The sequence below is a fragment of the Manis pentadactyla genome, chromosome 6 (genome assembly GCF_030020395.1).
Source record: "Manis pentadactyla isolate mManPen7 chromosome 6, mManPen7.hap1, whole genome shotgun sequence".
NCBI lineage: Eukaryota > Metazoa > Chordata > Mammalia > Pholidota > Manidae > Manis > Manis pentadactyla.
The window spans coordinates 61,047,057-61,072,849 of NC_080024.1; the positions used below are offsets into that span (position 1 = coordinate 61,047,057).

At 34.7% G+C, this 25,793-nt stretch overlaps 1 protein-coding gene across 3 annotated transcripts in view; it reads left to right on the forward strand.

Moving 5' to 3' along the window:
- The window catches only part of ATF2 (activating transcription factor 2), an 86,697-nt gene that overhangs the window by 31,661 nt on the left and 29,243 nt on the right, over nt 1-25,793 (forward strand). For 2 of the 3 annotated variants that reach the window (XR_008998258.1, XM_036876941.2), the window contains exons 5-10: nt 4,711-4,807; nt 7,836-7,954; nt 8,092-8,220; nt 15,936-16,114; nt 16,720-16,834; nt 18,720-18,806. Coding sequence is in view for 2 of the 3 variants with exons in the window: in XM_036876941.2 (XP_036732836.1) it covers nt 4,711-4,807; nt 7,836-7,954; nt 8,092-8,220; nt 15,936-16,114; nt 16,720-16,834; nt 18,720-18,806 (726 nt within the window). In the remaining variant the exon portion in view is untranslated. The remainder of the gene's footprint in view (nt 1-4,710; nt 4,808-7,835; nt 7,955-8,091; nt 8,221-15,935; nt 16,115-16,719; nt 16,835-18,719; nt 18,807-25,793) is intronic. The other variant, XM_036876942.2, reaches the window with a different exon arrangement.

Below are 25,793 nucleotides of genomic sequence, written 5' to 3' on the forward strand. Positions count from 1 at the left end.
ATCTTATTTTGGTCTTAGTTTACATGATGTCTAATAATGTTGATCAGGGTAAAGATTGGAGTTACTGGAATAGTTGCTATTTTATTAGGTACGTTGGTCAGGGATTGCTTCTCTAATAAGGTGACATATATCAAAAACATGAAAATGTGGGAGCAGATCCTTGGAGAAAGTTTTCTAGACCAAAGGAACAGCAAATAGAAAGGCCTTGAGGAGGGGAATGGTTTGGTGTATTTAAAAATAGAAAGCCTGCTCTTGTGGCTGTAACATACAGAGACCAATAAAGAAATATGGGTAAGAAATATGATCAGAAAGGTATAAAAAGAAGGGAGTCTATACCTTGTAGGGCTTTGTAAAATGAGCTGAGATGTTTGGGTTTAGCAAAGAGTTGAAGCAGGGAGAGTAGAGACTGGCAGCTGTAGATGAGAGGTAATGGTTGCTTTGAGTATAGGTGATAACAGTAGACATACAGAGAAATAGACTGATTTGACATATTTTGGAGATACATTTGATATATTTTTCTATAAGAGCAAAAGAGCTCAAAACAAAACAAAACAAAACAAAAACCCTATAGTTCCCAGAATCCTTTGCAAATAGTATTTCCTGGGCGATCAAGTTTTAATAAGAACTGATTTTAGAAGCACTAATTTAGTGGTGGTAGTACAAGTTATCTTTGTAACAAGTTAACTAATGGTATCATTCCAAATGTGAGTTTTAGCTTTAATATACTTAGCAGACTTAGTTAAATTTAAATTTTCAGATAGAATATTTTAATTTAAAATATATTTGTGGTTAATGTCATTTCACAAAGACCTGTAGAGATCAATGTAAAGAATTTTAATTGTTGGCTCTTATTAAATCTTTTTTTACACGCCTCAGTTACTGTTAGATATTTCAGTTTAGTTAATTTCACTTGTTTTAGTGATGTTCCATTGAATTCAGTGGAAGATACAAAGAGATATTTTACTGAAAGATTCATTTAACATTGAAATTCTTGTTATATTGATAATATCTTTGCATTTAGTGATGCTTTCATTGAAAATTGTTTCTTTGGTAGAATGTTTATACTGTGAGCTGTTTTGCAAAGGAGATAAAGATTCATTTTATTTAGTTTTAAGTTTAAGAAGTGTATGTGTTAATCAGTAACTTCTTGATGTTCAAAACAGTGTTATTCCTACTCTTCTAACACCAAAAGCAATGGTGTATTTTTTCCCTACATATATATAAAACAGTAACAATATTATACACAGCAGTAAAGTAGTATAACTTTATTCAGGTACCTGGACCCAATTCCAGTGTGTATAAATATGTGGGAGGGGTGTTCCACACACACACACACACACACACACACACACGCACACGCACACGCGCGCGCACACACACACACACACACACACACACACACACACACACACACACACACACACACACACACACACACACCGTGCAATTCTTGAACACCAGTAGGATGTTGGAGAACTCAATTTTGATGCCGTCTGCCCGGAGACAGCAGCAGATTCCCAGGTTAAGGGTGCCATCCTACAAGACCACCCTCCACCCCCAACACCAGCTGATTGCAAGCCCCAGGCAACCTGTGCTTGTGACTTACCACCTATAGATTGGAGGTTGCTACAACCTCCCTCTCGGGTTCAAATAATTTGCTAAAGTGGCTCACAAAAGTCAGGAAAACACTTACATTTACTAATTTAATAAAGGATACCATAAAGAATACAAGTTAACAGCCAGATGAAGAGAGACATAGGGCAAGATCCCCAGTAAAGGAGCTTCTATCCTGGTGGAGCATGGGGCCAGGCTTGGTGGCACGTGGAGGCATTCTGGTTCCCCAAGCATGGAAGCTCTCCCCAACCAAGAAGCAGGATCGAACCGAGCAGAGCAGGCAGACCAGAGAGCAAGGCAGTGAGTGAGCGAACTCTTGTCATGGGTTTTGTGAGGGCCTCATTGCATAATCATGCTTGACTAAATTACTGACCATTGGCTGATCCAGCCTCCAGCCCCTGTCCTTGGGTGGATGTCCAAAAGTCTCTTATTAACATGACAAAAATTCCTGTTTCACCTTTAAGACTGCAGTATTTTCCGGAACTGTGGATGAAGACCAGATATACCTGGGAAATACATATTTGGTCACCTGAATGACCAAATATGTATTTCTTATAACTCATTATATCACAAATAGAAACCTTCAGCTAGTGACAGTAGTAGTAAATGAACTATTGGCCTAATGGCTTTCTAACTTGGTTGTACCTCTTTAATCAGTTAAATAGGAATAATAATCTGTATCATAGATGTGAATGCATTTATTGAATGCAGAGTGATATCTTAAGTTAATTCTAGTGGGTGTTCAAGCTTGGAACATTCTCAGGTATCAGAGCTTAATTTATTACAGAAGCAACTGGTTCACCTGTATCCATCCCATTTGTCAGAATGCCTTTCCTTTTTAACCTTTTAAGAGAGATGGTTATCCTGTCCTGTCTTGACTGCCATTCCCATTGTTTTTCGGCTATATTCTCAAAGCTGTTGTTTAACAAAATACTGTGCACATCTACAGTTGTAATTGTGCCTTGGAGTTGTGTCCTCAATTGCTTGGAAAAAAGAACAAATGAATTCAACATGCTGTTACTGCTCGCAGTGTCATTGTAATTTTTCTCCAAAACTTATTTTTAAAATAAATCGTTAAATTTGGCTGGGAAAGCAAGTAGATTCTGAATAAGTTTTATTTTAGCACATAATATTTATTAGTTGAAAAAGAATGAATTTCATTCGTACACATACATACCTTTTCCTGGTGACTGCCTTTTGACAAGATTTCCTTTTGACACTCTCTTTTTAAGTTTCTTGTTCGAGGTTAATATATTTTTCTTAGATAACTGCCAGTGTTAAACTCACCTGTATCAAGTGCCAATTTAAGTATATTTTATCATGTGTATAAAGAATACCATTATATGATCAACAGTACCTTTATGAATAGCGTTTAGGTAGATTTGATCTGTAGACCCTACATGAGATATCATGAATTCATATTCCATGCATTTTCCCCTTTTGATATTCATATGATCCTAAATGTTTTTTAGGGTCCTGTAAGCTCCTTTTCACTTAGGATCAATCTTGGTGCCATTTTCATGTTTTGTACAAAACATAGTGCCATTTATTCTGTAATGTAGTTGCTCTTTGATTTGGATATTTGTGATTAAACCAGTCCAAGCAGAGGATACTGGTAGAATAAAATTCATAGAAGATAACTTTACAAATTCTTCTTATCTATTAATTATGCTAATTTTGCCAGTTTTTAATCTAGGACCTCTACCAAAATGCATTCGTCCACAAATGTTTAGTAGCTGCCTGGAGAAGCCACATTGTTAAGTTCTTTAGAATGTAGAGTGAATCTTGGTTTAAGGTACCTTTAGGTCGAATTTAAGACACCTACATTTAACTCTGCAATGTAAATTAAAAAGCAATGAAATAATGCTTGTATACACTACAGATATGTTAATTCTCCAAGAACTTTATTATTCAGCAATCTGTCAAAGGATGACTGCTATTCCTCCAAATTTGGAAGGGTTTCCTAAAATGATAAAGCAATAGGAAAACAGCATGAATGGGGAAAAGCAGAATCATTTAAAATGAACTGCTTTGTCATTGGATTGGTTGCTCTTTCTTTGCTGGACTATGACAGAGACATTCTTTTTTTATGTGGTAACTAAAGAATCTGATTGACTTCTTAATTTGTCTAGGAGTAATATTTCCACAAGAGAAGGGATCTATTTTGATGACTTAGGGAAACCATGTTCAAATATCTATAATTTTAACATCCCTGTTTATAAATCTATACCTAGAAAGTGAGTTTAGATCTCTTACTTTGGCTTTGAAATAACAAAAAAGTAAGTGCTCCTATTTTCATTTATAAATTTTCTCTGATAAGGAGCATATTCATAGAACTTGATGTCCAGATGCAGTCAGGAAGTATTTAAACAGTGCATTTATTATGTTGTAATCATAAATGTCACTTTTGGCATGTAAGACCTATCCAAATTAAGTGCAGCTTTAAAAATAATTGTGCTTCATTTTTTTCATGTAAGCATGTAAGAACTATGATGAAACAAAGTGATAAAATCACTCCAACTATTTTAAGTTAAATTTTTTTTAATGTTCACTTATTGTATTGGTTGCTTTTTTTTTGCTGGATTATATCACTCTTTTTTATGTGGTAATATAAGGAACCTCATATACTTAATTATACTATTCTTAATTTGTCCAGGAGTAATATTTTTATAACAAAATTCTCATTTAAAATATGGTAAGTAACCTGAAGTCTGTGTAAATATAGTACTTTCTTCGAAAGTGATGGTACCATGGAGTATATATTTCTACTATGATATGGCATGAAATTAATAGTGATTTATTTTTAGTCCAAATGACATTTATATAAAGTTTCTTTGCCTCAGGTTTTGTGTTTAAATACTTTCAAGTTTGGCACTTGGTAGTATAGCAGTATTGCTTATCCTTGGGTAATGGTTTTCTCTTTGATTATTTGAAATCCGGTATATTTATTTGTACTAACAATAGATTCTTTTATAGTTATACTGCTATTTCATTGTTAATGGTGCTTTTACATGTTGTGGAAATGAATTTCCTTATCATTTTATTTATTTGATCAAATTGAAAATCTTAACTATATTTTAAAACTTTTTGCCACAGCGTTTTACCAACGAGGATCATTTGGCTGTCCATAAACATAAACATGAGATGACACTGAAATTTGGTCCAGCACGTAATGACAGTGTCATTGTGGCTGGTTAGTATATGCTTTTATTAATAGCTTATATACATATTTCACCTGGAATGTGCACAATTTTTGTGTATTCTCTGTAAATAATATAGTCTGGTGATAATCCAATGACTTTCATGTACAGTAAATGTTGACAACATGTATTTTACCCATTACATTTCCATATTTCCTTCTGACCCTTCATTTCACTTCTTTGTGTATTTTTCAAATGTAGTTTTCAATGTCACTTTTGTGGAAGTCAATTAGAATCCTGGGGGCATTCATACCATCTCCTACATTTAACTGATAATTGAACTAATGTGATGTTTAGTCAATGTTTCCTTTAGCTATTTACACCTGATTTACAATGCTGTGGGAAGATAGAAAATGATCAAGCTCCTCCTGTTGGAGAAAGAGCAATTAGCAGTCTTGTTCATTAGGATTTTGTTTATTTATTTATTTTTGGACTAAACATCTGTTTTAGTAAAGTACTCTGAATAAGGGGGGCCTAAGTTCAGTCAGTGCTTTTTTTGTATGTTGATCCTGTGACGGTACACTATATCACCTAAGCAGATGATTTTTACCATATGTGAAATAAGAAACCCAATTCATCATTGATTTATTGTCCTTTCATGCTATATTAGCTGCCCCTTTTTTGGTATTTAAATATATACACATACACAGACCTATGTATATGCACACATACATAATATATACAATTTCACTGCATATTTTATATTTTGTAAGTTGATAAGAAAACAATTTTTATAAAATTTAATATATTTACATAAATTTCAGACCCTTTTAAAGTTCAGCCGCAGATTCACACATCATCAATATTCTTATCAACCCTAAAATCTTTCTCTTGTAAAACTTAGGTTAACTATTTGTAAGTTTGTAATTATACCTGAATACCAATTAATATTCTTTTAAATAACTTTTAAATTATCACCCAACATAGAGATCAAATTGTCATATGCAATACTTTGGAGAGATGATGAGGCAAATATTAGATGGTTCTTCCTGTATTTTCAGTATCAAAATTTTTGTAGTGAAAATATTGGACATCATAAGTAGTTCATCATTTATCAAAAACTATTTAGGAAAACTATAAGGGCAAATTCAACATATCTTCAGTTCTGTAAGTAAAAGGAAACAGATGAGTGAGGGATATATTCCTTTAGAATATTGTACATCATAAGAGCTTGAACAAAAAACAGTCAAACAAGCAAAACAGCATGAAGGGCTTTGCTTCTTGAAATTTAGTACTCTAGAGCAATATCTCTATAACTTATTAACTCAAAAATATTTTGAGATTGGCTTCTAGAAATTACTTTCCTATCTGTTTACATTTAATACAACAGAAAAATAGAAGACATTCAAATACAGCACTTGACCTTTTTTTTAATAACGTGTTGAGATGAGTAGTTCAGCATTATTGTATAAATACAGTGCATGATATGTGTGGTATATATGATCAATAGCCATAAGCCATCTATGTGTTTATACTGTTGTGTGTAGTTGCCTTTTCTCAAGCCTAATCATTCCAATACTTACCAATAAAAGTGATTTTTGCATATGCATTTTATTTTTAAGACTTTCTCTCCCTTTAGTACAAATTAGGAGCCTACATTGAACTTAGATAAGCACTGTGGGTGTGATCAGAAAGTCAGATTTATATTCACTTTGCTAATTCAGTCATGATGAACCTGAGCAATAAATACATGTATACTGGGACCTTAATATAGTGTGATTTTGGAAGTCTTCTAGGGAGTAGGGAGTGTGTATGTTGCAGACTAATAGGTAAAATGATGACACAATAGAGTCCCCTCAGTAATTCTGATAATACTAATAGTGTCTGAGATAGGCCTACATTGTATCTAATGTATATGTCAAGTAGATCGTGTAAGTGTTAAATATATTTATATGTAGTAAACATGTAATACTCTGGATATATGTGGAGGGGGACAAAGATAAAACAATAAATAGTGCCTATTCTTAGAACACAGTACTTAATATATGAATTTTAATTTCAACAAAAGACTTAATGAGTATTTAATCTTAAACTAGGAATTATCATTATACTTTTATTTATCTTGGGCTAGATCCCTGATATATATTAAATTCATGCTCTAAAATATACAAAATATAAATATAATTTGAATGTGCTACCAGCTCTGATCAGTATGAATAAATAGCCTTAAACATAATAAGACTAAACAGACACACTTCACAAATTTCCCATTTTTCATTCAACATGGACCTTAACTGGCAAATTGTTCTATAACCAATACATGTACACACAATTCATGTGTTAATGCACATAACATGAATACATATTCAAGTAGTTAAAGTAGTTCAAGGTGTGAGAAAGTAGAGTTGACTATTTTCTGCTGCCTGGAATTTAAGCTAAGACATCCATAGATAAGTAACTCGTACATAACCCTCATACCAAACTTGAAAAATGCATGAAAATACAAAATTAACTTCAACAGATAATAGTAAGAAGAGTTTTGAGTTTTCTTTTGGTTTATTTTTGTTTTAAGGCTCTTGTTTTAAACTTTTTCTTCCTTGGGTAGTTTAATCTACCTACTAAAGATTGTTATAACTTAAGGTTGCTTTCATAGTAGATTATGAACATTAGTAGAAGGGTCATGTTAGAGTAAATATACATGCTCTTGTCCTAGTTTTCCCCAGATTGCATGTATTTTAAACAATTGTTATTCTTAATAATATAAATTTTAAAAGATTGTTACTGTGTTAGTAATGAGGATAGTAGATCTGTGGGTAGAGGATGCTTATGGACAGAGAAGGTATGGACTAAGGAACAAGAAGGGTTTCTTTCATTCTTTCATTTTTCATAAAGTTGGAGGAAATATCCTGAACTGCAACAAAATCTTTAACCAGATATTGTTTGCTTTAAAGGAAAAGGTCTTTCCAAAGAGAATTAACAGCTGAATGAACCAGTCCTGCTAATTTGTTAATTTACTAGCTATATTTTAGGGTTCTGTGTGACATTTAAATCTACGTGATTACTTCTTGACATTTATTTCAGATCAGACCCCAACACCAACAAGATTCTTGAAAAACTGTGAAGAAGTGGGTTTGTTTAATGAGTTGGCAAGTCCATTTGAGAATGAATTCAAGAAAGCTTCAGAAGATGACATTAAAAAAGTATGAGTTAACCCTGAAATTTTAAAAAAGTACTCTGACAGAAAAATAATCATAATTACACTTACTACTTTCTTATTTTAGATGTACTGATGGCTGTTTTTTAACTCCTAAAATTTTGTTTTATGTTTGTGTTTTAGATGCCTCTAGATTTATCCCCTCTTGCAACACCCATCATAAGAAGCAAAATTGAGGAGCCCTCTGTTGTAGAAACAACTCACCAGGATAGTCCTTTACCTCACCCAGAGTCTACAACCAGTGATGAAAAGGTTAGAAATTTGTGTTTTGGGTAGAAACACAAACCAAGTGGACAAAGTCAGTACCTGGAGAAAAGTTTAATATTTGATCTATATAAAACGATAATATAATAAATTCTATGTAATTCAATGTAAGATTGTAAGTCTTAAATGTGAAAGCCTGTGAATACTAATAGAAATTTCAAGGCAGGAAGACCCTCTTTGTAGAGGTGTATAGCTAGCTTTTATTTATTTTTATTTATTTATTTTTTGGTATCATTAATATACAATTACATGAGCAACATTATGGTTACTAGACTCCCCGTATCATCAAGTCCCCCCCACATGCCCCATTAGAGTCACTGTCCATCAGCATAGTAAGATGCTATAGAATCACTACTTGTCTTCTCTGTGCTGTACTGCCTTCCCAATGCCCCCCTCACTCCAACACTATGTGTGCTTATTGTAATGCCCCTTTTTCCCCTTATTCCTTCCTTTCTACTCATCCTCCTCAGTCCCTTTCCTTTTGGTAACTGTTAGTCCATTCTTGGGTTCTGTGAGTCTACTGCTGTTTTGTTCTTTCAGTTTTTTCTTGTTCTTATACTCTACAGATGAGTGAAATCATTTGATACTTGTCTTTCTCCACCTGGTTTATTTCACTGAGCATAATACCCTCTAGCTCCATCCATGTTGTTGCAAATGGTAGGATTTGTTTTCTTCTTATGGCTGAATAATATTCCATTGTGTATATGTACCACATCTTCTTTATCCATTCATCTACTGATGGACACTTAGGTTGCTCCCATTACATGGCTATTGTAAATAGTGCTGCGATAAACATAGGAGTGGAATTCCTGGGTCAAATGGTATTTTTCTTTTGAGTTTTTTGAGGAACCTCCACATGGCTTTTCACAATGTTTGAAATAAATTATATTCCCACCAGCAGTATAGGAGGGTTACCCGTTCTCGACATCATTCCAACATTTGTTGTTGTTTGTCTTTTGGATGGTGGCCATCTTAACTGGTGTGAAATGATATGTCATTGTGGATTTAATTTGCATTTCTCTGATGATCAGGGATGTGAAGCATTTTTTCATGTGCCTTTTGGCCATCTGAATTTCTTCTTTGGAGAAGTGTCTGTTCAGATCCTTTGTCCATTTTTTAATTGGATTATTTGCTTTTTTTTGTTGAGGTACGTGAGCTGTATATATTTTGGTTGTCAATCCCTCATTGGGTAGGTTATTTATGAATATATTCTCCTATACTGTAGGATGCCTTTTTGTTCTACTGATAGTGTCATTTGCTGTACAGAAGCTTTTCAGTTTTACATAGTCCCACTTGTTCATTTTTGCTTTTGTTTCCCTTTCCTGGGGAGATATGTTCATGAAGAAGTTGCTCATGTTTATGTCCAAGAGATTTTTGCCTATGTTTTCTTCTAAGAGTTTTATGGTTCATGACTTATATTCAGGTCTTTGATCCATTTCAAATTTACTTTTGTGTATGGAGTTAGACAGTTTCATTCTCTTAGATGTAGCCATCCAGTTTTGCCAGCACCAGCTGTTGAAGAGGCCATTTCCCCATTGTATATCCATGGCTCCTTTATTGTATATAAATTGACCATATATGCTTGGGTTAATATATGGATTCTCTATTCCGTTCCACTGATCTGTGGGTCTGTTCTTGTGCCAGTACCAAATTATCTTGATTACTGTGGCTTTGTAGTAGAGGTCAAAGTTGGGAAGTGATATTCCCCCTGCTTTATTCTCCCTTCTCAGGATTGCTTTGGCTATTTGGGATCTTTTATGGTTCCACATGAATTTTAGAACTATTTGTTCCAGTTCGTTGAAGAATGCTGTCAGTATTTTGATAGGGATTGCTTTGAATCTATAAAATTCTCTAGGCAGGTTGGCCATTTTGACAATATTAATTCTTCCTAGACAAGAGCATGGGATGAATTTCCATTTATTATTGTCCTCTGTAATTTCTCTTAAGAAGTGTCTTGTAGTCTTCAGGGTATAGGTCTTTCACTTCCCTGGTTAGGTTTATTCCTAGGTATTTTGGGTTTTTTTGGTGCAATTGTGAATGGAATTGTTTTCCTGATTTCTCTTTGTGCTAGTTCATCGTTAGTGTATAGGAAAGCAACAGATTTCTGTGTATTAATTTTGTATCCTGCAACTTTGCTGGATTTAGATATTAGTTCTAATAGTTTTGGAGTGGATTTTTTAGGGTTTATTATGTACAATATTATGTCATCTGCAAACAGTGACAGTTTGACTTCTTCCTTACCAATCTAGATGCCTTTTATTTCTTTGTGTTGTCTGATTGCCATGGCTAGGACCTCCAGTACTATGTTGAATAAAAGTGGGGAGAGTGGGCATCCTTGTCTTGTTCCCTATCTTAGGGGAAAAGCTTTCAGCTTCTCGCTGTTAAGTATGATGTTGGCTGTGGGTTTGTCATATATGGCCTTTATTGTTTTGAGGTACTTTCCCTCTATCCCCATTCTGTTGAGAGTTTTTATCATGAATGGATGTTGATTCTGTCAGATTCTTTTTCAGCATCTGTGGAAATGATCATGTGGTTTTTGTCCTTCTTTTTGTTGATGTGGTGGATGATGTTGATCGATTTTCGAATGTTATTATTATTATTTTTTTAACATCCTTGCGTCCCTGGGATGAATTCCACTTGATCATGGTGTATAATCCTCTTGATGTATTTTTGAATTCGGTTTGCTAATATTTTGTTGAGTATTTTTGCATCTATGTTCATGAGGGATACTGGTCTGTAATTTTCTTTTTTTGTGGTGTCTTTCCCTGGTTTGGTATTAGAGTGATGCTTGCTTCATAGAGTAAGTTTGAAAGTATTGCCTTCTCTTCTCTTCTGTTTTTTGGAAAACGTTAAGAAGAATGGGTATTATGTCTTCTCTAAGTGTCTGATAAAATTCAGCAGTGAATCCATGTGGTCCGGAATTTTGTTCTTGGGTAATTTTTGATTACCGATTCAATTTTGTTGGTGGTTATAGCTCTGTTTAGATTTTCTGTTTCTTCCTTGGTCAGTCTTGGAAGGTTGTATTTTTCTAGGAAGTTGTCCATTTCTTCTAGGTTGTCCGGCTTGTTAGCATATAGGTTTTCATAGTATTCTCTAATAACTCTGTATTTCTGTGGTGTCCGTCATGGTTTTTTCCTTCTCATTTCTGATTCTGTTGATGTGTGTAGATTCTCTTTTTCTCCTAGTAAGTCTGGTTAGGGGTTTATCTATTTTGTTTATTTTCTCAAATAACCAGCTCTTAGTTTCATTAATTTTTTCTGTTGTTTTATCTTCTCAGTTTTATTCATTACTTCTCTGATCTTTATTATGTCCCTCCTGCTGCCTTTGGGCTTCATTTTTTTCTCTTTTTCCAGTTTCAGTAATTGTGGATTTAGACTATTCATTTGGAATCTTTCTTCCTTCTTTACATAGGTCTGGATTGTTATATACTTTCCTCTTAGAACCGCCTTCGTGGCGTCCCACAGAAGTTTGGGCATTGTGCTGTTGTTTTCATTTGTCTCCATATATTGCTTTATCTCTGTTTTAATTTGGTCATTGATGCATTGATTATTTAGGAGCATGTTAAGCCTCCATGTGTTTGTGAGCCTTTTTGTTTTCTTTGTACAGTTTATTTCTAGTTTTATACCGTTGTGATCTGAGAAGTTGGTTGATATAATTTCAATCTCTTTGAGTTTAATAAGACTCTTTTTGTTGCTTAGTATGTGGTCTTTTCTGGAAAATGTTCCATGTGCACTTGAGAATAATGTATATTCTGCTGCTTTTGGGTGTAGAATTCTGTAGATGTCTGTTAGGTCCATCTGTTCTAATGTGTTGGTCAGTGCCTAAGTTTCTTTACTTATTTTCTGTCTGGCTGATCTGTCCTTTGGAGTGAGTGGTGTGTTGACGTCTCCTAAAATGAATGCATTGCATTCTATTTCCTCCTTTAATTTTGTTAGTATTTGTTTCACATATGTTGGTGCTCCTCTATTGGGTGTATATATATTTATAATGGTTATATCATCTTGTTGGACTGCCCCCTTTATCATTATGTAATATCCTTCTTTATCTCTTGTTACTTTCTTTGTTTTGAAGTCTATTTTGTCTGATACTAGTACTGCAACACCTGCTTTTTTCTCCCTATTGTTTGCATGAAATATCTTTTTTCAACCCTTGACTTTTAGTCTGTATATGTCTTTGGGTTTGAGGTGTGTCTCTTGTAAGCAGCATATAGATGGGCCTTGCTTTTTTATCAGTTCTGTTACTCTATGTCTTTTGATTGGTGCATTCAGTCCATTTACATTTATGGTGATTATTGAAAGATATGTACTTATTGCCATTGCAGGCTTTAGATTCGTGGTTACCAAAGGTTCAAGAGTAACTTTTTTACTATCTAACCGTCTAACTTAACTGACTTATTAAGCTATTATAAACACAGTCTGATGATTCTTTATTTCTCTCCCTTCTTATTCCTCCTCCTCCATTCTTTATATGTTCGGTGTTTTATTCTGTACTCTTTTGTGTTTCCTTTGACTGCTTTTGTGAACAGATGATTTTATTTTTTGTCTTTAGTTAGTATTTGGTTGGTCTGCTTTCTTTGGTGTGATTTTATTTTCTCTGTTGACATCTATTTAGCCTTAAGAGTGCTTCCATCTAGAGCAGTCCCTTTAAAATATCCTGTAGAGGTGGTTTGTGGGAGGCAAATTCCCTTAACTTTTGCTTGTCTTGGAATTGTTTAATCCCTCCTTCATATTTAAATGATAATCGTGCTGGATACAGTATTCTTGGTTCAAGGCCCTTCTGTTTCATTTCATTAACTGTATCATGCCATTCTTTTCTGGCCTGTAATGTTTCTGTTGAGAAGTCTGATGATAGCCTGTTAGATTTTCCTTTATAGGTGACCTTTTTTCTCTCTCTGGCTGCCTTTAATACTCTGTCCTTGTCTTTGATCTTTGCCATTTTAATTATTATATGTCTTGGTGTTGTCCTCTTTGGGTCCCTTCTGTTGGGAGATCTGTGGGCTTCCATGGTCTGAGAGACTATTTCCTCCCCCAATCTGCGGACGTTTTCAGCAATTATTTCTTCAAATACACTTTCAATCCCTTTTTCTCTCTTCTTCTCCTTCTGGTACCCCTATAATGCGAATATTGTTTCATTTGGTTTGGTCACAAAGTTCTCTTAATATTCTTTCATTCCTGGAGGTCCTTTTATCTCTCTCTGCCTCAGCTTCTCTGTATTCCTGTTCTCTGATTTCTATTCCATTAACGGTCTCTTGCACCTCATCCAGTCTGCTCTTTAGTCCTTCCAGACATTGTTTTATTTCTGTATTCTCCCTCCTGACTTGATCGCTTAGCTCTTGCATATTTCTCTGCAGGTCTATCAGCATGGTTACAACCTTTATTTTGAATTATTTTCAGAGTGATTGGTTAAATCTATCTCCCCAGGCCCTCCCTCAGGGGTTGTCTGGGTAGTTCTGGACTGGACAGAATTCTTCTGTGTTTTCATGGCAATAGAGGTAGTCGCAGGCTGGTGGTGAGAGATCATCAGCTGGGAGAACAGAGTCCCTTCCTGCTTGCTGGTCGCCTTGTCCTTCTCCATTGCCTGTTTTGGTTACCTGCACACAGGAGCAGTGTCCGGGTTAATCCCCTGAGCTGCTGCATGCAGTGCAGCCCAGAGCCATGCGGGGTGTGGCAGGTGCACCGGGTGTACTCTCCTGTGAGAACGGTGCCCCTTCATGCCTTGCCCCAGCTTCCTCTGCGCTGGGCAGCTGTGCACCGGTGGCGGCCTCTGGGTCTGGCCTGGGCGGTTGCGCACTGCGTGGAGGCTCTGGGTGGCTGCTGTGGGCACAGCCGCTCTCCGGCTGCTCCGCTGCTGTGGCGGGGCCACGTTGGGGGTAACAAATGGCAGGCTGCTTATTGCCATGAGGGGCTTCAGAGCTGCATTTCCATCCAGTGGCCTGGGGTTTCTGAAGTTCCTCAGGATTCCCAGCCTGCTGGGCCGAGTGTACCAGGACGATTCCGTCCAGCCATGAGGCCCCTGTTGCTTAAAGGCTTTCAAAAAGCACTTGCGTTTTTTTTTTTTTGTCACACGGGAGCCGGCTGCGGGGACCTGCTCGCAGATTTTACTTTCTGTTTACCTAATATCCAGCGCACCACGCAATGTGTGTCTGCGCTCCTGGTGCAGATTACTAGGGCTGGTTATTTAGCAGCTCTGCCCTTTCACTCCCTCCCCGCTCAGATTCCTTTTCTCCTGCCAGTTGTCTGGGGTGGGGGTAGCATTCTGATCCCGCCAGGCTGCGGCTTGTATCTTACCCACTTGTTGAGATGCTGAGTTCTCACAGATGTAGGTGTAGCCTGGCTGTTTTACTGTATCGTCTGGTCTCTCTTTTAGGAATAGTTGTATTTGTTGTATTTTCAAAAATATATATGGTTTTGGGAGGAGATTTACGCTGCCATTTTGGCTCTTCCCCTCGTTTACTTTTATATTGTGCTTTAGATTAATGAACATTTTCTCATGTCATTAGAAATTTTCCAAAATCATAATTTTTAATGGTCATTGTTGCATTTTATTTTATCATTATTTTAATGCATTTGCTTCTATCCTGTTCTTGTTGGATGTAAAGGTAGTTTTGACATTACCAGTTATTAGAAATGTTGTTAAATCTTGGATTTCCTAGAGAGCATGCTGGTTCCTTCACCCTAAAGAGCCTTTCCCTGATTACTGCAGTTTTTGCCTCTTTTATAAGTATTTGTTCTCCATGCATTCGTCACTCATTAGTTCCCTTGGGCAGGACATAGTCATGTTGTAAAAGCTACGTTGTAAGTTAGTTCTAGATCCAACTTTCTTTTTTTTTCTTGTTTTTCTTCCTGGTGATCTCATCTAGACCCATAACTTTAAAAATCATCTGCATACTAATGACTCAAATTTATGTTGACCCACATATCTCGCAGATTTCCGTATTCATATATGACTCCATCTTAATGGAGTTTATGTCTAATAGACCTCTTAATATGTCTAAATCAGAGCCATTGATTCTTTCCCCAAATTTTCCCTGTCTCAGCAAATTTTCTCTCCATCCACCTACTCAGACCAAGAACTGGGGAAACACCATCTGTAAAGTACTGGTTAATTCACAAATTCTGTTTTTCTTTAATTTAGAAAGATCTCATATAATAATTACTTATTTTACATTTGAGATACTCCATATTGATTGGCCCTTTGATACGGAGAAATAATTGGTAATGGGGGGAGGTAGCTACGTGAGATTAGCAACCAGTTGTATTGCTTTAAAGACATTTTAAACATTTTTATTACTGAATTTGTATCAACACTAATACAGTCTTCCTGGACTTATTAACCTCTTTTTATAGTATAATGATGGAGTGGGACTAGGCAATCCCTTTTTGATTTTAAGTTACATGACTTCATGAGAATGGATTGTAGTTTTTACTAAACTTCTCATGGAATCATAGCTAAGTTGCCCAGACTTGCTTCTGAATTGATAGGAAAACAAGTACTGAAAAAACGACAAAGGTGTTTTAAAATCAAAGTATGAACATTGCGTTTGAAACTTTATAGCTGTGTCTAAAATGTTCTTTTAAATAACTCTAGATATTAATTTTACTTTAGAGAGTATTAAGTATTTTATGGGAGCTTTTAGAAGTATGCATACATGAACTGACTTGCATTTTTAAATAATACCCTTTCTCTGTCTCATTATTAAATAGGAAGTACCATTGGCACAGCCTGCACAGCCTACGTCAGCTATTGTTCGTCCAGCATCATTACAGGTTCCCAATGTGCTGCTTACAAGTTCTGACTCAAGTGTAATTATTCAGCAGGCAGTACCTTCACCAACCTCAAGTTCTGTAATCACCCAGGCACCATCCTCCAACCGGCCAATTGTGTAAGGATTTTGGGCCAGTCATTGAACTGTTTATGAATTAAGTTTTCCTTACTGTGATTTTTTCTTAAGACATTTCGTTATTCAAATTGTGGCCTGTGTGTGTGAATCATATTCAGCATGCTTTGATTTTGGGAAAGGTACTTGGGTAGATTTTAATGTAAATATTATCTAATGATTAGAAAATAAATTATTTAAAATTTAATTTTAAAAACAACATGGAATGTGAATTTAAGGGGGTCTCTTATTTTCATGCTATTTCACACAAACACATAAAATTACTCCATCACTGGATGACATTTCTTTCAGTTTCATGATATTTCAGGTAGCTGTCAAGAGCTCTCTGATAAAAATTTTTCTCATTTAGCACATTGGAGATGTCCTAGGACATTAGGAAATGTCCTAAGTAAATCCATAACTTGTTTCATATTTTCCACACTGCTGCATACATTATACATTTAGGTTGCAATAAGAAATAATTAAAAATGTAACTTGCTTTGCAGTGGTTAGAAAGTTTATTTTCACATAATATTAGTTAAAAACTATTGTATATTTAGAAATAATTGCTACAGATTTCTTTTCTTTAACTTCCTTTTTGTTTTTCTTAGTCCTGTACCAGGCCCATTTCCTCTTCTTTTACATCTTCCCAATGGACAAACCATGCCTGTTGCTATTCCTGCATCAATTACAAGTTCTAATGTGCATGTTCCAGCTGCAGTCCCAGTAAGTCTGAAATTTAGACTATTTAAATCTTTTCTATATAGTAAAACTTATCTTTGATACTTGAGGCTGCTTGCCTGTTTTATGAAACTGAATTCAACAAAACGCTTATTAGTGGTGACAAGTACTTACTCATTATATTTATAGTGATAGCATATACCATTGGAGGCAAACATAATTGGATAGAAAACATTTTTCCATCTTCCCAAAATATTAACTGTTTTCCTTGTATTTTTAATATTAAGAACTTCACTCCTAATTCAAACTGTTTCAATTTGACTAGATTTGTAGATTCAAAAATTAATACAGATTTCTATTTTTTAAGAAGATATTTATACTAGAATACTTGTTAGGTAACTCCATGGATTTTGATTATTGTAGAAATTGTTTATAAAAACATTCTTGAGCTTCTACTGTAATGTTGGGTTTACAGAATTCCTTAGCTGTCTCAAGCATGTGAAAATCTAAATGGTCTAAAATGATAGTCCCCCACTTTCCTAATGCAAATATCTCAGAGAAATTGACAACCTTTGAAGGATGGGAATGTAATATCCAAAAGAAGTTTTTTGAGGGGCATGTTAAATATATAAGTTTTGAAAGATAACAGTTAGTATCTACTTACAATATTTAATAATTTAGTGAATATTTAAAAGCACATTGGAATAATTTAAGTTAGAAATAATGCTTTTTTTCCTATTTACATTTCATATAACTACATTATTCAAATCTACAAATAAGTCTGCAACATTCAAATTTCATTATTGTAACAACTTTTAAGACATCTAACACAGTATTCCAAAGCATGTTATTTTTATTTTCACCTGAGTAATTTCAATGTAACACCTTTTCAATCTGTCATTTTCTTCCTGAGAATCTTATCCCAAGCCCTAATACTCATTCATAATAAAAAGATAGTTTCTTCTTTTACCTTGTAGATAGGTATTTCTGATCAGTACAATATAATCATTTATTGTATAGCTTTTAACAAGTATTTCTAAAAGCCTACTTATAGTAGCAATCTAAACACTTTTGGTGAGATTATATCCCCAGGAATATTACTAAAATTAATGTTAAATACATACTGTTCTGTTAACTAATTCTTCCAAGTGATCTTTATAAGTATCTAAAATGGACATTGATTGAAATAATTTCAAGATGTGTTATCTTCAAACAGAACTTTGCTGTTCAAAATGCATTCATTATTTGAGGACTCAAATATAAGGTGACTACTTCCTCTTTTCTGATGCTAATTTTGAGATTACATGGCTTATCCTGTTAGGTGTAGTGATAAAAGAAACTGAAATGAAAGAAGAAATACACTTAAATTATACAATAACTGATCCCCCAGCGTTGATACTAGGTTTTAAAAAAAAATGGAAAAATCTGTTCCAGATCATTATTATTATTAGAGAAATTATTAGAGGTAATGAAGTTCTTTGTCATTATGCAGTATAAATAGATCAAAGAACTTTTATATATATTAGAAATTTTATATATACATATTTTTTAAAAAGCAAAATTCATCAGTGAAATTATGTTTTATGCCTGGTAGTCACAAGTTTTGACATTCTTTCCTTTCGCATTAAAAAATGGAAGTGTGACAAATCTGTGAGAAATTTTGCATCACTTTGAATATTAGGAGTTTCTGTAAGAATGAACTTTTAAAAAAGAAATTGTGAAAATTGAAGATTAGAGAAGCAAGCGTCTCAGAGAAATTGAGAAGATTTGAAGGATAAATCAGAATTTGAGATCAGTAAGGGTCCAGGGTAGAGATACAGTTTTCTGATTGTTAAGTCCCAGATTGTAATAGCATCCATTGTGTTAATAAAGTACAAGTCTCGTTTTGCATATATTATCTAGCAATTATTTTTCTGTGTATTTTACATAGCTTGTTAGACCAGTCACCATGGTGCCTAGTGTTCCAGGAATTCCAGGTCCTTCCTCCCCTCAACCAGTACAGTCAGAAGCAAAAATGGTAAGGAAGATTTTACTTATCCTATATATTTCTTGAGCCTGTTTTAAATTTTTTTTTTCTATTAAAACCCACTTCAGGTGCACAGTTGAGATCAGACTTTATAAAATTATGGACTGTATTATACACTATGAAAGAACCAGAAAATTTGGAAGAGGAACGCCACCATTAACATAGGGGCTACTTAGTGGAACTTGAAAATAAATGAATAGATTGGGAGTAATGTTCTAGTCCTTGTTGGTTTGTCTTTTGGCTGTGGCTTTTTAAACAAACTCTCCACCTTGTGGAGACTAGGAATATTACAGCTGAAACTATGTAAATGTCTAAAGGCAGTGCTGATAAAATGAGTGGTTTTAAACAGTGACACAAATTACTAGAACAGCATTAACAAGAATTGTAAAATCGCATACAAGTTAGTAAACATTGTACATAATATATAAAGGAAAACCATATTTTTGAGTTGTGTTTCAGATGCTAAGAAGTTGGTATTCTTTAAGAGATGAACTATAGACTAGGAGCCAGGAGACAGGTATTTTTTAGTCCTAATTCTGATGCTCACAAATCTTAATTAAGTCACTTTAGCTTTTCTGAGACTCAGCTTCCTCATAGGTAAAATAAATGGATTAAACTTTGATTTCTGAGGTCTCTCTTAGCCCCAAATCCTATAAACTTACTAATTTTCTGAGGTCTTTCTAGAAGACCTAAAGCTGCTGCTTTTTTTTTTTAATCAGTGTAATTCCCCTTCTACCATCTGACACACTTCAGAGCTAATTCTTCTTAACTTCAGTTAATGAATGTATCCTTAGGAACAATAAATAATTATTAGACACCTATTATTTGCATCTGTTCTGTGCTAGGCAGTATACTACTAACAATATAAATTTGGATGCATAAAAACCATTATGTATTGTAAGCCTTGAAATTTTGTACTGGTGTTCTCTACTAGTGTGAATAATCTGAAATTGGAATGTGACTTTTTTTACAATGAATGTACAAATGAACAGCTGGATTAACAATAGTTGGTTGAGAGGTAGAAAAATTAGATAGTTATTGATTGTGGGGAGAAAATTTGAAAACCCAAGAGGGAAATTTTTTACATAGCATCATGTTTATTTAGGTCAAAGCTTTGATAACTAAGATGAATCTTACTCACTTGATAATACAAGAGCTTCATTGGAATGGTTTTTACACTTTCTACTTTAAACACACTGTACTAATACTGAGGAATTCAATTAGTGAGAAGTAATTAGAGTGAGAACTGAGTAAAGAAGAAAAAGAGATTCTGCTGTATCTAAAAATAGTTTTACATCTTCAATGGACTTTTGTCCTACAAATTAATTCAAAGGGAACAAATCAGATTTAAAGAAATACTTTTGGCTACAAGAGTACACCACATTTGTAGAAACTATTAAATTTAACACTTTTCTGAATAACTTTTTTTTAGGTCATGAGGATATTTAATCAGTAAAAATAAAAATGTTTCATATGCTTGTATGTTAAAAAATACCAGTGGTATAACTTTCACAGATTTTTATATGAAAAACAATCTTTGGTTGAAGACCCCAAAACAGCATAGGGAGTCACAGATTGCCCTGTTTAAATTTAACAACCCAGTTAGATTTCTTACTAGAATTTTGTTAATATAAAATATTTAGGTGATTGCCTGTTTTAATTGGGATAGTAAATAAGATTGTCCTGTTTTTAATGAAAAGGACTCAGAAATTAGTCTATTTCCTTTTTTTTTTTTCTTCTGACTTTTCACTATGGAAAATGTCAAACATACACAAAGTGTAGTATAATGAACCCACATGTGTCCATCACCCAGCTTCACTTATTAGCAATATAACTGCCATTCTTGTTTTATCCATACCTCAGACCACTGCCTTCTTGCACTCAATTATATTGTAATAGGCCTTTCTTAATGTAAAATTTATATACATTGAAATAGACTGATTTTAACTGTACAGTTTTGATAAATAAGTGCATTCATGTAACTCACACCCCTATTATGGTATAGAATTAACACCTAGCTAGAAAGTTTATTTCCCTTCCCAGTCAGTCCACCCTCCCTGACTGTTCTGATATTTGTCACCAGCAATTAATTCTAGAATTTCATTTTGTAAATGGAATCAGTATATACTCTTGTGTCCAGCTAAGCATTTATCTGTGAGATTTATCCATGTTATGGACTGTATTATACACTATGAAAGAACCAGAAATTTAACACTTTCTACTTTAGAAAGTGTTTGGTCTTTTTATTGATAAGTATTACATTGTGTAAGTATGCCACAATTTGTTTATTCATTCTCCTATTGAATGGATACTGATGGGTTTTTAGTGTTTAGCTATCGTAAATAAACCTACTGTGCACATTCTTGTACAGTTTCTTTTTGTGGACATATATTTTCTTTGTTTGCCAAAGAGAGAATTGCTGAGTCAGAGGGTATGTATATACTTAACTTTATAAGAAACTGCCTGACCTTTTGCCAGAGGTTTACATTCTCACCAGCAGTGAGTGTATAGGAATTCCAGTTATTCCCACATATTTGCCCGCATTTGGTTTTGTGTGTCATTTTAATTGCAGACCTTCTGGGAGTATTTAGCAATATGTTATGGTTTTAATTTGATGTCTGATTTGGCCAGAATCTTTTATGATAACTTTTGTCCATTTTTCAATTCAGTTACTTGTCATTCATGATGGTGGTATAGGAATTCTTTATATATATACTATATATGAATTTTTTGTTTTATATATATATATATATAAAATCAATTTTTTCCCTTAGTCTTTAGTTTGTCTTTCTTTATAGTATAGTTATAGTATCATTGATTGCTACTTTTATCTTTCTTATTGTCTTTTTCCTACTTAATTGGGTTTAATTTGCTGACATTTTTTTAGCTTCTTAAAGCAGAAGCTTATTAATTTGAATCTTTTTACCTTTCTAGTACAGGCATTTGGAGCTGCATATTTCTCTTCATGCACAAATTTTGATATGCTATCTTTTCATTATCATTCGTTTTCTAATTTTCCCATGGTTTCCTCTTTGAGCTATGGGTTTTTAAAAGTGTGTTGTACAATTTCCAAATATTTGGGGGCTTTTCTCTTTCTTTTTCTTTTTGTTTCCTTTTTTAAATTGCGTTGTGCTTCGTACATACCACCGTGAGCGTATTTGATTGTCCTGTGTGTCTATTTTCTAATTATAGCTGTTCAGCTCATTTGGGCAAACAATAGATATTACCATGCTATTCAGATATTGTAAACTGGTAACAAGATATCAGTTGCCTTGGAATGTTAAGGGAATTATGGTTTATTGGGATTTTTTTCTTGTACAGAAATTCTACACTGGACTATTGGTTTTATATTTTTATTACGAGTCTATTTTCCCTTTCTTAATATGTTATAGAATGAACATTATTTAGTACTTGTTTGATTCAAGAATTTTCAGTGCATGTAATTATCATCATAAACTATACTTATATATTGTTATAAGTACAGAACACATCTAACTGACCTTATGGAGTAACCTGTAAATAGTTTGGCTTTAGTAATTTAATTCATGTTCACATATTATCTCTCAGCCTCATTTAACAATTATTTTTATTGATTGGTTGTTACTTATTTTACAAAAATTTCTTGGATACTAAGAAATTTCAGCAAATGAGAAGTTAAGTTTTGGGATTTTTCTTGCACAATGTTTCTGGTGATCATCAAGAGAGTCAAAAGTCTTCTTACCTTCTAAGAAGGCTGTTACTGATTTTTTTTTTCAACAGGCACTACAGCAGTTAGGATTACATCATATCAATGAGGTGTTTGTTTTTGTTCTTGATATTTGATGCCCTGCATGGTGACTTGTGCACAGAATCATTATTCAGGGGCTACTTTTTAAAACTACTAGATTTACTACAGTTACAAATGAAAACACTTAAGTTTGTCCCTAATTCCTCAAGGCCAATTTACAATTCCACTTACAAAGTGACTGCTTTTAAAGGACTTAAAGTATAATAATATAAACCTTAAAAATGCTATATTTCATTTTAAACTTAATACACCCTGTTTCCCCTATAGGTGCCTCAGTTGTCTAATCAACTTTATCAAATACTTCAGTAACTTTCAAATGTAGTTAAATTTACAGATATAATAGGGTTTGGATTTCTTAAATATTCCTGCATTTTTTAAAGGTTAATAAATAATCACAGGGCTAAATCAATTTCTTAAAATATTTTAAGTTGAAATCCAAAGGTAATCTATATGGCAAGTTATCTTAGGTACTTTTAAAACATAAAATACCAAGTTGATATTTCTAAATTTGAATTAAACTGTCAATGTCATTGATTTACTTTATTAAGCTTCAAGGGCCAAAAAAGACTTAACAAATAAAGAAATAATTATATCATCCCAACTGAAGGAAATTGCGACAGGGTTCATATTATAGTCCATGGAGGTTTCTTAGTAACCAGATATATGATCATGGAACTTGATTCTTTTTTCCATCAATGACAGAACTCCAAATTCATGATTTTCAAACAAGTGGTTTCCAGCACATTTTATCATACATTAAATACTTTTTCTGATTTTCACTAGTCTGCAGTCCCCCAAGAAAATTTACAATTTCTTCTTTCACTGCTTCAGTTGGATTTTTATTCTCAACTCTTTGGAAGTATTTAAACATCCTCCCTGTTTGGTTCTGCTTCTCTCTTAAGGATTTATTTGATTTTGAGGTCACAGTCTATCAATGACATGCTAAATAGTGATTCTGCTAAAACGACTGGTGGTTAAAAAATAATGTAAAAGAGAGGAAGGAGCCAAGATGGCGGCGTAAGTAGGGCAGCAGAAGTCTCCTCCCAAAACTATATATATTTCTCAAAATACAACAAATACAACTACTCCTAAAAGAGAGACCAGAAGATACAGTACAACAGCCAGGCTACATCTACATCTGGTAGAACTCAGCACCTCATGGAGGGGGTAAGATACAAGCTGCAGCCCAGCAGCAGGACCCAAGCGCCCTCCCACACCAGCTCCCCTGCGGGAGGAAAGGAGTCAGAGCAGGGTGGGAGAGGGAGCCCAGGACTGCTAACTACCCAGCCCTAGCCATCTGTACCAGAGCGCAGACACAGTGTGTGGTGTGCTGGATATTAGGGAAACAGAACAGTAAAACCTGCGAGCGGGTCCCCGCAGCCGGTGTTCCAGAGACAAAAAAAAAGTGAGCGGTTTTCTTTCTTCTTCTTTTTTTGCGTATCATTAATCTACAATTAGTGAAGAACATTATGTTTACGAGGCTCCCCCCTTGACCCATTCTCCCCTGACAAACCCCATTATAGTCACTGTCCATCAGTGTAGTAAGATGCTGCAGAATCCCTACTCGTCTTCTCTGTGTTGTACAGCCCTCCCCGTGCCCCCACACACACTATACATGCTAATCATAATGTCCCCTTTTGTTTTCCCTGCCTTTATCCCTCCCTTCCCACCAATCCTCCTCAGTCCCTTTCCCTTTGGTAACTGCTAGTCAGTCCATTCTTGGGTTCTTTGATTCTGCTGCTGTTTTGTTCCTTCAGTTTTTCTTTGTTCTTATACTCCACATGTTAGTGAAATCATTTGGTACTTGTCTTTCTCCACCTGGCTTATTTCACTGAGCATAATACCCTCTAGCTCCATCCATATTGTTGTAAATGGTAGGATCTGTCTTCTTCTTATGGTTGAATAATATTCCATTGTGTATATGTACCACATCTTCTTTATACATTCATCTACTGATGGACACTTAGGTTGCTTCCATTTCTTGGCTATTGTAAGTAGTACTGCGATAAACATAGGGGTGCAGCTGTCTTTTTCAAACTAGGCTGCTGCATTCTTAGGGTAAATTCCTAGAAGTGGAATTCCTGGGTCAAATGGTATTTCTATTTTGAGTATTTGAGGAACCTCCATACAGCTTTCCACAATGGTTGAACTAATTTACATTCCCACCAGCAGTGTAGGAGAGTTCCCCTTTCTCTGCAGCCTGGCCAACATTTGTTCTTGTTTGGCTTTTCAATGGTGACAATCCTTACTGGGGTTAGGTGATATCTCATTGTGGTTTTAATTTGCATTTCTCTGATGATTAGGGATGTGGAATATCTTTTCATGTGTCTGTTGGCCATCTGAATTTCTTCTTTAGAGAACTGTCTATTCATCTCCTCTGCCCATTTTTTAATTGGATTATTTACTTTTTGTTTGTTGAGGTGTGTGAGCTCTTTATATATTTTGGATGTCAGCCCTTTATTGTATCTGTCATTTATGAATATATTCTCTCATACCATAGGAAAACTTCATGTTCTATTGATGGTGTCCTTTGCTGTAAAGAAGCTTTTCACCTTGATATAGTCCCACTTGTTCATTTTTGCTTTTGTTTCCCATGCCAGGGGAGATATGTTCATGAAGAAGTCGCTCATGTTTATGTCCATGAGATTTTTGCCTACTTTTTTTCTAAGAGTTTTATGGTTTCATGACTTACATTCAAGTCTTTGATCCATTTCAAATTTACTTTTGTGTATGGGGTTAGACAGTGATCCAGTTTCATTCTCTTATATGTAGCTGTCCAGTTTTAGCACCATCTGTTGAAGAGACTGTCATTTCCCCATTGTATGTCCATGGCTCCTTTATCGTATATTAATTGACCATGTATGTTTGGGTTAATGTCTGTTCTGTTCCACTGGTCTGTGGATCTGTTCTTGTGCCACTACCAAATTGTCTTGATTACTGTGGTTTTGTAGTAGAGCTTGAAGTTGGGGAGCAAGATCCCCCCCACTTTATTCTTCCTTCTCTAGATTGCTTTGGCTATTTGGGGTCTTTGGTGGTTCCATATGAATTTTAGAAATATTTGTTCCAGTTCATTGAAGAATGCTGTGGGTAATTTGATAGGGATTGCATCGAATCTGTATATTGCTTTGGGCAGGATAGCCATTTTGGTGATATTAAATCTTCCTAGCCAGGAGCATGGGCATTAGTTTCCA